Raw genomic sequence first — 17342 nt, forward strand, 5'->3', positions numbered from 1 at the left:
TTCATTATTTGTATTTGTATTGTTTTCCAATTATGAATAATAAAGAAGATTTCTTTCTAGTATGGCTTGATTTTTTATGTTATGTTCTCTGCAGCTTGCTCCTTTATATGGGTTCTTCATTCATAATACAAAATATTCGTGCAAAATTTAACACCAAACTAATGCAAATAAAAAAAATACATTAGTTCTTAGATATCTTTTTCCCTAAAGGAACTTCTTTATTCTCTTCCACAAATTACCTGTAACGAATTCATTGTATGATTGTGTAATATGTGTGGAACACTGGAATGTGAACATATGGATTCTTGAAATATATAAGGTGATGAGTCATGTGATTTCAGATCAATGCAAATATGCTGATTTGTGACCATTGATTTGTTAGGTGATGCGACCTAGATAGAACCTTCCACTTGGTAAAGACCCCTCACAGGAGGAACAGGTAGGTGGTTTCCACCTTTTTCTTGTATAATATAATGTTCTGAAATAACTTGTTTGATAATAATATATTATTAAGTTGTTGATGAATAGTAAACCGATTATGGAATGTTGATTGAGTTGTTGATGAAATTGAGTTGTTGAATGAGTTGTTTATTAAGTTGTTAATGAATGCTAAACCGATTATAAAATATTGATTGAGTTGTTGATTAGCTTCAGCTAATAACATCCAAGATAGATGACTGGGTTGTGATTGATGATTGATTTGGCTAATGGCATATAAGATGGGTTGACAGGGTTGTGATTGATGATTAGCTTCAGCTAATGACATCCTATAGGGATGACTGTGATGAATTGATGATTAGCTTCAACTAATAACATCCTAGATGGATGGCCGGTTTGCATTCATTATTAGTCTCGATAAATGACACCCTAGAGGGACAATCGGGTTGAATATGACGATTAGCTTTGGCTAATAACATCATAGAAGGATGGTCAAGTTGATTATGATTATTGGGTTTGGCTAATGGTATTTGTAAGTGATGACGGGTTTGATTTTGTGAATAGTTTTTGCTAATAACATCTAAGACGGATGATCGAGTTTAAATGTTGCAATTACCTACGACTTAAATGACTACTCTTAAATGTCCTAGTTATCTTAAATTTAGATAGCAATTCTTTTCCCTTTTAAATTAGCCACCCAAAAGTGGAACTGAGTATTTTACATATTATATAAACTACTCATCATAGTTACATTTGCAAAATGTAATATTAATCCAACTAACATCAACAGTTTTTTAGTTCACCTTTTTAGAATTCTCAAACCTCTCTTTTTTAATTGAAAAACAAAAAAACGTTGAATTCATTCATAAAATTTTAGCATTTTAATTTAGCAAACACACATATTTATTACTTTTGATCAGTATTGTTGTTACCCAATTTTTGACCCACCTTTTTGATAAAATTTTAAGAAAATTAAAAAATAGCAAAAAACAACAAAAATCCAAAAAATATGTTTTTAATATATTTGCATCGTTTTTAGCATTTTCAATGTCATTTAAAAAAAAATTAATTTTCAAAAGATTTTCGAACGCGTTTGACTTTTCACGCATCATTTTTAAAATCATTGATTTTCCTCATTGAGTCGACTCGTTTTCAAAAAATACAAAAAAATTAAGAAAGAATCAAATTTACAAAAAGAAAGAAGTTGAGGGACCAAGTTGAAAAACCTAGCAACATTTTACCTATAAATACTAGTCTTCTCAACACATTTAAGGGGGGGTCATTTTGTAATTTGGGGTAGGCAACACAAAAAAGTGGAAAACCCTAAAAACCTTAACTTCTTCCTCTCCCTCACGAGGAGGCGGCCGCCAGCAACCCCCCCGTTTCCTCTCATCTTCAAGTCCTCTGAGCCACGGCCTTTGACCCCTGCTTCTGGTTAGCCAAAAGGCTTTTCTACCCGTGGGTTTTCTCCTCCCTCACCAAAGAGACACCGGCCCCCCCTCTCTAATTTATTCTTTCCTTCTACCCCCCCCCCCCCCGAGGTTGTTGATTTGCCATACCCCCCCAACAGCCACTCACTATCTCCTCCTCCCCTTCACCGATAACCATCACCCATCGTCCCTCTACTCTCTCAGCCCCTCACCGCGAACGCCGCCTTCTAGCCTGCAGCTGACAGATCTTCCCTCTTCCACTGGCCGCAGGCCATGGTCTCCCTCATCAGCACAGATGCGACAAAGCTTTGTTCATCGGCGCAGATCGGCCCCCAGCAACAACCTCGTTGTCCTCTTCATCTTCGCCCCACCAACCATACAGCGACGTCTCCTTCCCCCAGAGCCAGTAGCGCCGTCCACACTCCCTCGGCCGGCTACCAACAGCAACGGAGAAGCAGCTCCACAGAACCGGCCTCCACCAAGCCACACAGCAGCAGGCGATCTCCCCACTAACCAGACAGCCACCCCATCTCCACCGCAGCTTCAACAGCCACGGACAACAACCGCCAGATCGAGCACCGGAGGAAGAGAGAAAACAGAAATGAGATGGATCTGAAGAGGAGACAGAAGCAGATCTGAGAAAGAGAAAATAAAATTAAAATCAACTGTTTGTGCATTTTTTCTCTTATTGCAGGTGGAGGTGACCCTCACCGCTAGTGGATGAAGACAGGGAAAAAGAAGGTGAACCCACGCGCCGCCAGTGGCATCAGCGCGCCGCCACTATTAAGGCAGACCCAGAATGCTTCCCAGAATTGTTTTCAGAGTTTTAGGGCTATTTTTGTAAATTTTAAATTGATCAATGTAATTTTTGTTTAGTTGTTTTGAATTTGTGTAAATGTGGATGTAAAAGAAAAAGAAAAGAAAAAAAAGAAAAGAAAAGAAAAGAAAGAAATAATAATAATAAAAAAAGAGATGTGTGTGTGTTTTTGTATTTTTTGTTATGTATGTTATTGAATAAAAAGAAAAAAAATATTTTAATTTATATGCACAAATATCTAAAGGAAAAATAAAAATCATGTTGTATTTTCCATGAAAATGTAGAACATGTATCTACATATATTCTGGGAACTAATAACTGATTTATCAAAGCCTTAGAATTGGGTTAAAATTTTATTTTTAAAAATCACATCAAGTCCACGAAGCTTGAAAGTGAATGTGTGCTGTGTATTTTGTTTATGTTTTTTTTTTTATATGATAAAATTGCAAGAATAAAGAAGAATTTAATATTCTGATTTGCTCATGGATAAAGAATTATGAACTTTAATGTAAGGTGTATTTTCTAAAATTCGATGATTGAATTGAATTTTAAAACTTCTTTAATACATCAAGTCCATGAAGTAGCTTACCTCAGGTAGGGTGCATTAAGGGTGTTAATACCTTCCCTAACCACAACCAGTCCCTTACCCGTGAATCTTTAACGAGACCAGTACACCCGGGTTTCCTAGTAGCCTTCAATGAAATACTAGGTGGCGACTCCAACGAACTAATCAAATCAAACTTAGAAATGAAAAGTCGCAGAGCCCGGTGCGCACGGATTTTCCAACGTGTGACAGAATGGCGACTTCGCTGGGGAAGGTATTGTTTTCAACATTATTGGACTAAGCTTTGTATATTTGATGTGTTTATGTTTTTGCATTTTTGTCTTATTTTATTATTGTTTTATCCATGCATTTTGTACAATAGTCTCATGCATCACATATTATAATTTTTTAAAGCACACACAAGCTTCAAGTTAAGAGGGGGACTAACAGCTTACCTTACGACTTTTAGTCAAGGTTTAAGTTTGTGTAAACCCCAACTCTTCGTTGAGTGCTTAGGCTGGTAATAATTGGACACGTGCCATCTCACTGCCTACTGGCCCCTATATTGCCTTCAAGAGGGTAATCACTGGGACAACGAGAGACCCTTTTTAGAGACCAAGTAGTAAACCTACCTTTTGTCTCACTTAAAAAGATTAGAACCTACCTTTAGAATGTATGCTCCATATACATTGTTTTGCATCCGAGCAAGCCATTCATGAAGCATCTTAAACTCCATACTTATGGGTGACACAATGATTGTCGCTCATAAAATTTTCATTGTAGAGTTTGTGCAAGAATCAAGATTCTTGTTTCATCATACAAGAGTTGCGACCATAAGTCACCCCTCAAAGGGCGAGTTTGTCATATAGATTACATATTCATACATTTATCATGCATATATCGAGTTGAAAGGTAGGACCCCCGCACAAGTTATGCTACACGTGATTGAAGAAAGATGATGGAAGTGAAGAAAAGTGTCAGATAGAGGCTCATTATCAGATTAAGGTAGAGAGCATCAAAGCCTTCTGTGGGAACACCACTTGTCCATGTCCAATTGAAGCTGTACCTCTCCTTTTCAGTCATGAACAACAGCAACAATGCCTTCAGTCATCAACTAATGACAACTCTGGTTCTTGTCTAGTTGCACTGTTAAGTGTTCATTGCCTCCACATCATCTAATGGAACCAAACAACTACTAGCCTTTTGTACATGGTGCATTAGTCTTCTTTGAAGTTAGCTCAATTATGAGCTCAATTCCAGTTCAGCAGCACAAGATGTTGGTCTGAAAAACCATGATTAGACATTGAACTTCTACGTGGTAGAGCTGTCTCTGTAGAGATTTATTTGTGGATTTGCCAATGGGAAATGCAAAAGGGTATGTATTAATTACTTATGCTTTGAAACTTTTTCCCACCAGTGGCACAAGCAAAACATTGTAGTAGGCAGAGGAGTCAGGTCTGGTCTAAAAATATGAGTAGTCGTCGAACTTCAACGTGGCAGAGCTCTCTCTACAAAAATCTGTTTATGATGCTGCAAGTTGAGAGTGCAAGAGGGGATTTACTAATTGCATAGGCTATAAATATTTCTCTCATCATTTTCAGCACGAAGAAACTGTAGCAAGTTGAAGAGCCAGACTTGGTTTGAAAAACATGAGCAGACATCAAACTTCAACGTAGCAAAGATCTCTCGGCAGGAATCTGTTTGTGGATATGCAAGTGGGAAATCCAAGAAGGGATGCAGTGGTTTCAGATTGTCCATAATTGTTTCCTTCCAGTATCGGTATTAAAATGCAAAAGTGGTTGTTTGTTGCACCGTTAGTGAGGAATCAAAGAGGAAATAGAAGATGTTGTAGATTCATCGGGTTCTCTTCCAATTTTGATAATGTGTGATTCCACACACTTTTGTTTTTGTGCGCTGCCAAGATTACCTAGATATCAAGAGGTTTCCAACAATCCTAAAACAACAACAATAATATTGGGAAATTGATGGGAAGTTGTGTGGATTGCCAAAAAATTGAACAAGCTATCAAGATGGGAAAGATTGAAGGTTTTGCCAAGGATTCCATAGAAACGATGAGAGATGAATCAAAAGAAGACTCTGACGATGGAAAACCTTAATTATGTTGGTCTAACCAAGTCTCGTTGTATCACTGACTACTCCAATGTCTTTGCCGAAGATAGACATTCATTTGCCATGTGGTATAATCTTGACAAGAGATGTGATGTGATGGTAGGGTCCTCGACCATTTCAATGGAATAGTTACAAGAATTTCAATTAAATAGTTGCCATGTGAGTTTATTTACCAGCATCTGCTAGATTCCAGACTTTTACCTGACTCCAAAAAATCCTATGCAACCACCATTTTTTAGGTGGTATAATTCAGGCAAGAGATATGATGTCATGGTGGGGTCCTCAACCATTTCAATTAAACAATTGCAAGAATTTCATGAGGCGAGTCTAAAAGTTGGTGAGCAAGAGATAAGTGGAGTTTGTGAAGGATGGTGTCATTGGTTATATTGTCCCCCAAACATCTTCAAAATGACATGTGATCGAAAGTGCTTGGGAAAACACAGATATTGCTAGAAATGCTGATTCAAGAATGGTGATGAACTGTCAATCATATTGTTATGGAATTCTGCATTTTGTTTTGGGATCACATCTCATCCTTTACCGAAACATGTCTTGTTTTTTGTTTCTTTGCTGCTTTGAAATCAACAAATGTTTAGCATTTTATTCTGACAAAATATTTTGATCAAACTCCAACATGCGATAAAGGTTAATCAATTCAGTAGATTAAAAGTGTTTTGATTACAGAAATGACTCGATGCTTGAAAATGACATAAGGAGACTAAACAATTTTGAACTCATACCTCCTGAAACTGAACCACACATCATATAGCTAAGTTTTAGCAGTATGCATAATGACATGTAGTGGATTCGGTAGTTATGAACTCATGAATCATGATTCTTACAAGTCCCAATCATTACACTGGATGGGGTTAAAATTTATTTGTTCTAACCGACCTTGCTTCAAATGAGAAAAGGCCATCTTTGATATCCCTTCACTTTCTAAAGATTATATCCCTTGTAGTCCCATTTTGAGCTGGATAGAATATTCTTTTCATAAAAACCCTGACTAGGATCACACCGCACACTAGGGGCAAATGAGAGATATGTTGGAGACATTGATATAATTAATGGATAAGGGGGAAGGCTTAGAACAAAAGTCTAATGATTGAGAGAGAGCTAAAAGAAAACACATAGACTGGGGGCATATAAGAAAGTTTTGAGGAAGGCTATGAGAAAAAAAAAGAAAGAAAAAAAAAAGGAAGTTGAAATTGCCTTCGCTTAAAGGCAAGTCAAAGATAAAGGAGAACGCCTATCAAGTCTAGAAATTTTTTTTCAAAGAAAGGCACAACAAAAGTCAATACCAGAAAAAAGACTAAGCTATAAATGTGACATTTGGTATCCATTATAAAGCCTCTAATGTTATCAGATGATTGAGGTTGGTTATTCATTAAGGATAGGTAGATTTGCATTATGACTTATGTTAAGAAAAGTCTGATCTTTGAGGTTAACAAGGTTATATGTTGTTTCCTCTACAAAGATAACAATAGAAAAAGAGTTGATGAATAGTTGATATTGATCCTGGGTCTTTAAAACCCTTAAACACCTTTTGAGCCTTTGAAATTCCTTTCTTTCATAGCCATGAACCATAGCCTGCATTACGTGCTTTTAAAAGTCCTTTTTAATCAAGCAAGCAATTTGAATCGATAAATGACGCTCTCAAAACTTGAAGAGATTTTCCATAAGGGTCGTGACTTCATGAATTAAGCTATTGGTTATTATGCATGCTGACAAAATAAGTGCTAAAAAAAGAAACAACCTTTCTTGATAAAGCCTAAGTGTGGACTTGAGTGTTTTGTTTTTGAAATTCACAAAAAAGGTCACCTCATCATCGACCATCAAATGATACACCCAATATCAAGGATTCAACTTGATACAAAGAACCATGGAAAAAGCCATTTTTATCCTACACTAGGTCAATTTATGTTTTCAAAATGCATGACAATCAAAGGACTGTGTATTTCGTATAATGTGTGTTGGGTCTTTGATCAAAAAGCTTGATTTTCAAAAGGTTTTTCAAAAAAAGACATCTTTGATTTCATTTCAACAAATTAGACTTTGAACAGACATGATCGTTGAAATATGAGAGTTGATTTCAAAACAAGGAAGATTATCAGACACAAAAGAACATCGATTGAGTCTGCGAAATCATAGATAGAAATGACATTGAAGTCCTCGACACTCCTTGAGAAGTTGAGCAGCTAAAGGAAATACAATGGACCTTGAAAAGGAAAAACAAGCAGTATTTAGATGAGCTAGAAGGCAACGAAAGATGATTAAATGATGAATCAGTGAACTGAAGACAATGATGTTCAAAGAAAGATAATCAATGAACGAGCACATTCAGATCATACTGGGGGAATGTCGTTCCAAAATAGCCCATGCTCTAGGGAACCCTGTCGGCAATGGAGAAACAAAGATGTACCTGAAGGACACTTTCATATCATCATCTTTTGAAACATGGCTAGCGATCGATGAGGATACACGAATGAATGTAATTCAATGGTGAAAAGATGCACATCACCAAGACTGACTGTGGAACAATGCCGCACTTGAAGAACAATCTCATATTGTCATCCTTTGAAACATGGTTATCGACAGACGTTATCACACAACTGCGTTGAATGAATGTTGAAAAGGCACCCATCTCGAAGACTGACTGTGGGACAATTTGTTTTGAAGCCAGATCAACACTTCACCACATGAGTATGGGTGATAAAAGCAGCATCATTGATGAGGCCGAGACATTTCTTTTCACAATCTGATTAAAAGAGTTGAAGGGAATCTATTGAGAAGAACACTGAACATACAACCATGAGCCTTTGTACTGCAAGTTATGAGATGCATGTCTGGACGACTAGATGATTTCCAAGAAGGCTGATGATAACATGTGCTTGACGAGTATTTTTCAATTGGGGGCAAGTCCATGATTGATTGGAAATCTAAAATGAGGTTAAACACTAGAAAACATCTTGACGAGTGGCAAAACACGCACAACCAATCAAAGGACAATTCTTGAAAGAATCTAAGAGATGAATGGTTGGTTCCACTCCTTCAGGATTAATCGAGCAAAACCACACTTGGAAGCACGGTCAAGCTTGAGAACAACCGAGAGCATTAATCATCGTGGACAACCCAAGATGGGCACTGCATTTACATTTGAGTGGAAGGCTAGCACATGAATAAGCCAGTATATTGAAAGAATAAAGAAAGCTTTGAATAACAAAGGCACCCTGTGATGATGGAACATCGAAGAGGGTGGACCTAGATTTCGAATCAGGTAAGGATGCATGCATGTCATCTAACATCGAAGCATTGCATATATTTTTGATTCATTGCAAGAAAAATCCTCAATGTAGTCCAGCAAGATTGGGGACAAAGAAAGAATTGTTGATTTGAAGAACAACAAAGAATCATGGTTTTGACCCTGGAACGAGAGGAAGATGAGATAAACCCTAACATTAGGGAAATCTCAAAGAAATAAGAAGATCAACGAAGAAGACTCTTCAATTCGAACCCTATCATCTTGAAGAAGGAACATATTTTTTGGTTAAAGGAGATTGCTAGAAGGAATCTCAGGTTAACCACAACATGAAGATTTTAGCTTTGGTTGAAGGGAGTCGTCAGGTGGGATTCTAGGTTGACCTAGCTACACATAGATTTGGTTTTGGTTGAAGGGGATCGGTGAAGGGATCTCAGTTCAGCCCAACCACAAAGATTTTAGCTTTGGTTAAAGGGGATCGGCGAAAGGATCTCAATTTAGCCTAGTCACAAAGAGACTTTGGTTATGGTTAAAGGGGATCGGCGAAGGGATCTTAGTTTAGCCTAACTATAAAGGATTTTTGGTTTTGGTTGAAGGGGATTGGTGAAGGGGTCTCAGTTCAGCCCAATCATACATATTTTGGTTTTGGTTGAAGGGGATCAGCGAAGGGATCTCAATTCAGCCCAACCACATAGATTTTGGTTCCGGTTAAAGGGGATCGGCGAAGGGATCTCAGTTTAGCTTAACCACATAGATTTTGGTTCTAGTTAAAGGGGATTAACAAAGGGATCTCAGTTTAGCTTAACCACACACAGATTTTGGTTCTGGTTGAAGGGGATCGGCGAAGGGGTCTCAATTCAGCCCAACCACATAAATTTTGGTTCTGGTTGAGGGGGATCGGAAAAGGAATCTTAGTTCAGCCCAACCACACAAATTTTGGTTCTGGTTGAGGGGGATCGGCGAAGGGATCTCAGTTCAGCCCAACCACAAAGATTTTGGCTCTGGTTAAAAGGGATCGACGAAGGGATCTCAGTTTAGCCTAGCCACAAATATATTTTGGTTATGGTTAAAGGGGATCGGCAAAGGGATCTCAGTTTACCCTAACTGCAAAGGATTTTGGTTCTGGTTGAAGGGGATTGGCGAAGGGATCTTAGTTCAGCCTAACCACACAGATTTTGGTTCTGGTTGAAGGGGATCGGCGAAGGGATCTTAGTTCAGCCTAACCACACAGATTTTGGTTCTGGTTGAAGGGGATCGGCGAAGGGATCTTAGTTCAGCCTAACCACACATATTTTGGTTCTCGTTAAAGGGATCGGCGAAGGGATCACAATTTAACTTAACCACACACAGACTTTGGTTATGGTTAAAGGGGATCGGCAAATAGATCTCAGTTTAGCCTAACTGCAAAGGATTTTGGTTCCGGTTGAAGGGGATTGACAAAGGGGTCTCATTTCAACCCAACCACACAAATTTTGGTTTTGGTTGAAGGGGATCGGCGAAGAGATCTCAGTTCAGCCCAACCACAAAGATGTTGGTTCTAGTTAAAGGGGATCGGCGAAGGGATCTCAGTTTAGATTAACCACGCAGAATTTAGCTTTGGTTAAAGGGAATCACTAGATGGGATTTCAGGTTGACCGAGCTACACGCCGATTTTTGTTATTGTTAGATCGCTAGATGGGATCTCAGGTAAACCCAATCAAAAGGGAAGGTCGCCCGTGAAAATAGACTAGTATAAGTGTGTTGGTAGGTCGCCCTTGAAAATAGACCACTTTGAGTATGTGTGGGCAGGTCGCCCATGAAAGTAGACCAGTGTGAGTGTGTGGGCAGGTCGCCCCTAAAAATAGACCACTTTGAGTTTGTGTGAGCAGGTCGCCCGTGAAAGTAGACCAGCTTGAGTGTGTGGGCCGGTCACCCTTGAAAATAAACCAATTTGAGTAGGTGTGGGCAGGTTGCCCGTGAAATAGACCATTGTGAGTGTGTGGGGACCAGTGTGAGTGTGTGGGCAAGTCGCCCAAGATAATGAAATCATTTTCCTTTTGTTTTCTTTACAAAGCTTACTATGCAAAATATTGAGGAGTTTTGCTTTGTAAGCATTGTAAAGAGGGGGAAACTATTGTTACCCAATTTTTGACCCACCTTTTTGATAAAATTTTTGGAAAATTAAAAAATAGCAAAAAACAAAAAAAATCCAAAAAAATATGTTTTTAATATACTTGCATCGTTTTTAGCATTTTCAATGCCGTCTAAAAAAAATTAATTTTCAAAAGATTTTTGAACGCATTTGACTTTTCACGCGTCATTTTTAAAATCATTGATTTTCCTCATTGAGTCAACGTTAATATTGCTCGTTTTCAAAAAATACAAAAAATTAAGAAAGAATCAAATTTACAAAAAGAAAGAAGTTGAGGGACCAAGTTGAAAAACCTAGTAAAATTTTACCTATAAATACTAGTCTTCTCAACACATTTAAGGGGGGTCATTTTGTAATTTGGGGTAGGTAACACAAAAAAGAGGAAAACCCTAAAAACCTTAACTTCTTCCTCTCCCTTACGAAGAGGCGGCCGCCAGCAACCCCCCTGTTTCCTCTCATCTTCAAGTCCTCTGAGCCACGACCTTTGACCCCTGCTTCTGGTTAGCCATAAGGCTTTTCTACCCATGGGTTTTCTTCTCCCTCACCAAAGAGACGTCGACCCCCTCCTCTCTAATTTATTCTTTCCTCCCCCCCCCCCCGAGGTTGTTGATTTGCCATCCCCACAGACCCAACAGCCACTCACTATCTCCTCCTCCCCTTCACCAACAACCATCACCCACCGTTCCTCTACTCTCTCAGCCCCACACCACGAACGCCGCCTTCCACCCCGCTGCTGACAGATCTTCCGGGTCAGCAGCGACTCAGTTTTAATCAACAATTCTTGAGACAGCAGTAAGCTGTGTGGCAGATTATTCTAGCATCAGCCTTAGAAATGTGTTGCATTGATGATTTCTAGGTCGGCAGCGACTCAGTTTTTGTCAACGATTTCTGAGTAAGCAGGAGACAAAGTATGTTGACGATTCCAGCGTCAGCCGTAGAAATGTGTTACGTTGATGATTTCTAGGTCTAAAGCAACTCAATTTTAATCAATGATTTATGAGTAAACAGTAGACTAAGTAAGCTGAAGACTTCTTGTGTCAGGAGCGAAGCAGTTTTTGCTACCGATTTAGGTATCACTAGGGATGGTCGGGTTGAATATGATGATTAGCTTTGGCTAATGGCATCCTAGAAGGATGGTCAAGTTGATTATGATGATTGGGTTTGGCTAATGGTATTTGTGAGAGATGATGGGTTTTATTTTATGAATAGTTTTGGCTAATAACATCTAAGACGGATGATCGAGTTTAAATGTTGCAATTACCTACGACGTAAATGACTACTCTTAAATGTCCTAGTTATCTTAAATTTAGATAGCAATTCTTTTCCCTTTTAAATTAGCCACCCAAAAGTGGAACTGAGTATTTTACATATTATATAAACTACTCATCATAGTTACATTTGCAAAATGTAATATTAATCCAACTAACATCAACAGTTTTTTAGTTCACCTTTTTAGAATTCTCAAACCTCTCTTTTTTAATTGAAAAAAAAAAAAACGTTGAATTCATTCATAAAATTTTAGCATTTTAATTTAGCAAACACACATATTTATTAAACTTCAGATCCGGATGTGTTGGGTGTTCTTTCAGTTGTTAGAAAGAAAAGAGAGGGACTAAATTTGAAAAATCTTATCACGCAAACAACTTTTTGGTTTAAAAGAAACTTAGAAGGAAATTACAAAAGTCTGAAACGACTATCCACGTGCATGTACAGTAAAAATTGGATACCATGAAACAATTTAATTAAATATTGAAAAGTAAAACAATGAAAGATTTTTGTTTGAATTTTCAATCTTGAACTGATCTGTTGCAAAATATGTTCATTTTCCTGAGAATTTACAGAAGAAAAATAGAAGAAAGTTGCGTTTGTATTTGAGTTAACTTCTCCAAAGAATAAACTATCTGCTCCATGTCTGTTGCGAAATATGGTCATATTATTTGAAGTTCTTCAACGAAGAAGGCATGGCTGCTTTCAATCATGTAAGTATTTTTCATCGTGATCACGTTCGGTCAAACTCCATTTTTTGGTTGAAGGTAAAATTATGTGGTGATCATATCCAGTTGCTAGTACTCGGACGTCTCTTACTTTTCATTATTCCAATCTATGAAATAAGTAATTCAAAAGATAATTGTTACGGAAACGAAACAGATTTCCTGTAAATACATAAAATTGTTTGGAACGACTACTCATGTTCAAAGTAGGGTCATATTATTTTGAAGTTCTTCAACGACGGAAACATGGCTGCTTTTCATCTTGAATATATATATTTAATTGTTGAATTTCAAAATTCTTTTTTGCACATCCTCCCCAATATTGCATGTTAATACCATCAAAATATTGAACGCAAGACTTGACTTGTCAAAGAAAATAATGCCTGGGAGTTCTTGATTAAAAAAAAAAAACATGTGACTTTTGACATTTCCCACTTTCAACTTTTCAACAGACGGTGCTCTCTATAAATACCACCAAGCAACAACATTGCTAAACACAATCAAGGCATTACGAAAATATTACGTACTGTCAAGCGAAACCAAAAGCCTTTACTATCAATCAGCAAAAAAAAAAAAGAAAAATGGGAGATAGCGACGATCAAACAACGCATTTCGTTTTGATCCATGGTTCAGCTTCAGGAGCTTGGGCATGGTACAAGGTGAAGACAATGCTAGAGGCAGCTGGCCACTCTGTCACGGCCCTTGACATGAGTGCATCAGGGGTGAACACAAAAACACTGGAAGAAGTTGTTACTTTTGATCAGTATAATGAGCCCTTGATCGAGTTCATGGCCAACTTAGCTGAAAATGAAAAGGTTGTATTGGTGGCTCATAGTCTAGGCGGCTTAAACGTGGCTTTTGCTATGGAGAAGTTCCCAGAGAAGATTTCTCTAGCTGTTTTTGTTACAGCATTCTTGCCTGATACCGAGCACAGGCCATCGTATATGTTAGAGAAGGTACCACAATTCATTTTATTTAAGGCAGTTTAATTGAAAACATGCAAACGAAAAGGCATTACCAATCATCTCTAACTTTCAATTAACCCTTATACATTTTGTTCTTTCTGTTAGTTTATTGAAAATAGCCCAGCCGTGGCAGACGGGTGGCAGAGTGTGGTGTCTTCAACGGCGGGATATGAGGCATTCATGAAGTCCACTGCTTTTAACCTTGCCTCCCCTGAGGTACGGCTGATCATGAATCTGATTACAAATTGATTTTCGATCCTGGACTGATCTGTTTGACTGCAATAACTAGTGTAGTGATGATATTTTTCTTGTTTGCAGGATCTCAGTCTCCAGACGCTTCTAAAGAGATCAGGATCTTTGTTTCTTGAAAGTCTGGCCAAGGCAAACAAGTTCACGAAGGAGAAATTTGGATCGGTTGTGCGAGATTATGTTGTCTGCACTCAAGATTTATTGGTGGTTCCGTCATTGCAGCGCTTCATGATTGAACACAACGAGGTTAAGGAAGTGATGGAGATTCCAGCAGATCATATGGCAATTGCTTCTAGGCCTAAAGAACTCTGTCGATGTCTTCTGGAGTTTGCACGCAAGCATGCATAGATTGTTCTAGGCTGCCTATATATATATATATATATAATAGGATGTCTGTTGAAATAAAATAAAGAAGTGATAGATGTTGGCTTCATTTTTAGATTTTCTCTTAGGAATATTCTTTGAATTGTAACCGCGCCTTTCGTGCCTTCATTATTTGTATTTATATTTACTGTATTCTTTTCCAATTATGAATAATAAATAAGGTTGATTTCTAGTCTGGCTTGATTTTTTATATTATGTTCTCTTCAGCTTCCTCCTATATGGCCTCTTCTTCATTCATAATACAAAATCTTCGTGCTAAATTTAATACACTACAAGATTTCACAGTTTTACCAACGGAAATATTCCGTCTATGTGTGATTAGGAGTTTGTCGGTAAATTATTTACCGACTACATTACCGACAGAATACGTCTGTCGGCTTTCCTTTCGTTGGTGATTCCACATTCTGTTGCTATATCGGTCGGAAAAACAAAAACAACATTTGCCGATGTTTTTAAAAACGGAACATGCATGCCAAAACAAAAAAGTTTTCCGCTTGAAATATACCGACGGAATAAAATCCTTTGGTGATATAGTGTATTACCGACGGCCATTACCCGTTGGTATATATGTCAATGACTGTTTGAAATACCGACCAAATATATCCGTCTATAAATTCGTCGGTACGTTTGGCAAGTACTGTAAAAATGTTGACGGAGTAATTCCGTCGGTAACTCTATCGGTGAGTGTACGAAGTACTAACCGAATGTATCCATCTGTAATTTCATCGGTGATGGTGGTAGTTACTGTCAAATGCCGACGGATGAAGTCTGTTGGTAAATCCCTTTGTTATTGTTTTTTTTTAATTTGTTTTTTAAAAATTATTTAGAATACATAATAGAAAATGATATAAATTAATGGTAATAAAAACCAAATATGCAAATACAATTTATATTAAGCATCAAAAACAAAAAATCAAAGTTAAATAATATTCATTACGAAATGAATGTGTTTCAAAAAAATATTAAACGAAATTTTAAAGGTAAATAATGTTTATTAAAAATTAATATGAAGGAGGAGGAGGAGGAGGAGGTTGCTCGTCATACGACCAAAAAGGATTAGGCACACATGTTCCACCTTGTGCCATGTTCATGACCATTTCGCGAAGCTGTTCATAGGTTGCTCTTTGTTGTTCCAACTCCGCTTTTTGTTGTTCTTTGAGTTGTGTGTAGGCATCTAATAGGTGGTCATACTTTTCGGTCAGCTGAGCCGTCTGTTGCTCCAAGGCCACGTACTCCTTAGATTGGGAGTTCAATATTGATTGGGAGCTCCCGACGGTTGAAGCACTACGAGCCGACCGCAAGTTGTTAATCGTAGTGTTGGAGAACCCGTAAACCCGATTTTTATCAGGTCTAGCTGATGATCCAACCTCCATCCACAAGTCTAAATCGAATTTCGGTTGGGTCGTTGGATCATCCCCGTATCTCTCTCTCAACCGATTATTATAGGTCTCCTGAAAATAAAAAAAGTTATCATCATAAAGTTTTCAATAAACATAATAATAACTTACAAAATAAAATAGTTGAACAAACATACTACGAAATGTTGAGCATGGATGTCAACGAACTGTTGCGTCCTCTTTTGGCGGTCTTGACTACGCACATGCATCTCCACAAACAGCTCCATCGGGCTCGGCTCACGTCCAGGAGACGTAGCCTATGATGAAAAAAAATTTATTAACAACAAATTAATTGAATGATATATTTCATTTAAATTAATCTTACCATCTGTTTCACATGTGCAACAAATGGAATGGAGTCGTTGTGTGTTGCGTTGTCACCGAGCCATGAATTTGGCCGATTCCGATTGCCAGAATCGGACTATAAGCATCGTGTGAACCGCTCATATGTCACGTGCTGAAGATAGTGCGGCCATATATCTTCCAAGATTTATATCGGTTTGAAATCCCTCCAAACCGCAACATCGTTCCAGCCATGGAACCCAAATCCCCTCGCTATTTATTTGCCCTTTTTGGGTTTCGTACAAAAAATCATGCAACCCTACTTCATGCAAGAAAAAATTACATTTCGAAACGTAATTTTTTTCTACAAAAAAAGTTGTATTTGTTTTCGATGTTACCTAGTTGCCGTGTGATTTCCCATACCCTCCTCACAATAGTGTAATGTTCACTGTCCCGGCAGAATCGATCCTGTGTATAAAAATTTACTTTTTTAAAAAAATAATAATTTATTTACAATTATATTAATAATTTATTAGAAATAAGCTGAAAATTATATATTAACACTAACCTCAAATCTGGAAAACCATGCAATGTGATTTACGGCATCCATTTAGGATGCTTAGATATCTGACTCCATTGAAAACAATGGAATCTCCATTGACGATTTAAACACCGATGATATTACTCGGGCGGCCTTAATATTTGTGAACTTGAAAATAAATGAAATTAATGAAATAGTGATTACTTCATAAAATAATGTTTTAATTTAAAAAAAAAAACTAAAACCTTAACAAAACTTACATTGAAAGGTCATCCTTCCACTGTGCCTCGTACTTACGGGTAAATTGATTTCACTGCGAAGGCACGCCGCTCTACGTTTGTAAACCAGCGCTGGAAGAGGCAGCATCAGTTGACGGCGCAGGTGGTGTAGGTGCCTCTTCTTTAGATGCACCTAAGGGAATATCGTCATCCCTGCTAGACGAACTTGATGCGACCGGACGTGAACGACCAACTCTGGTTTTCATTCTGCGCATCTACCCAATTAAATGCAAATGTTAAAAAAATTCGACAGCACCTCCCTATACTGGATACTACCCAAATCCATAAACTTGCAAATATTAACAATAGCCACAACCAATTGACCCAATCTACACTAATTATTTCAACATATTCAATTACTAACCTAAGGTAAATTCAACATTAACAATTACAATTCAAAACATTATTCAATAATTAATGCCAATACAACAAACAATAAATTCAAAATAAATGGAAAAATTAAAACACAAATCATGCAATAATAGAGTAAAATTAATAATTATTCC

General features: G+C 37.6%; 1 protein-coding gene across 1 annotated transcript; it reads left to right on the plus strand.

Annotated features, from left to right (window-relative positions):
* Window positions 1-13251: 13251 nt before the first annotated feature.
* On the plus strand, window positions 13252-14510 carry LOC118047767 (salicylic acid-binding protein 2). Its single transcript, XM_035057133.2, has 3 exons — window positions 13252-13696; window positions 13811-13921; window positions 14024-14510. Exons 1-3 carry the CDS (start codon window positions 13322-13324, stop codon window positions 14300-14302), a joined length of 765 nt encoding a protein of 254 aa, XP_034913024.1. The 5' UTR covers window positions 13252-13321; the 3' UTR covers window positions 14303-14510.
* Window positions 14511-17342: the final 2832 nt, after the last annotated feature.

Source organism: Populus alba, chromosome 7 (genome assembly GCF_005239225.2).
Source record: "Populus alba chromosome 7, ASM523922v2, whole genome shotgun sequence".
Taxonomy (NCBI): domain Eukaryota; kingdom Viridiplantae; phylum Streptophyta; class Magnoliopsida; order Malpighiales; family Salicaceae; genus Populus; species Populus alba.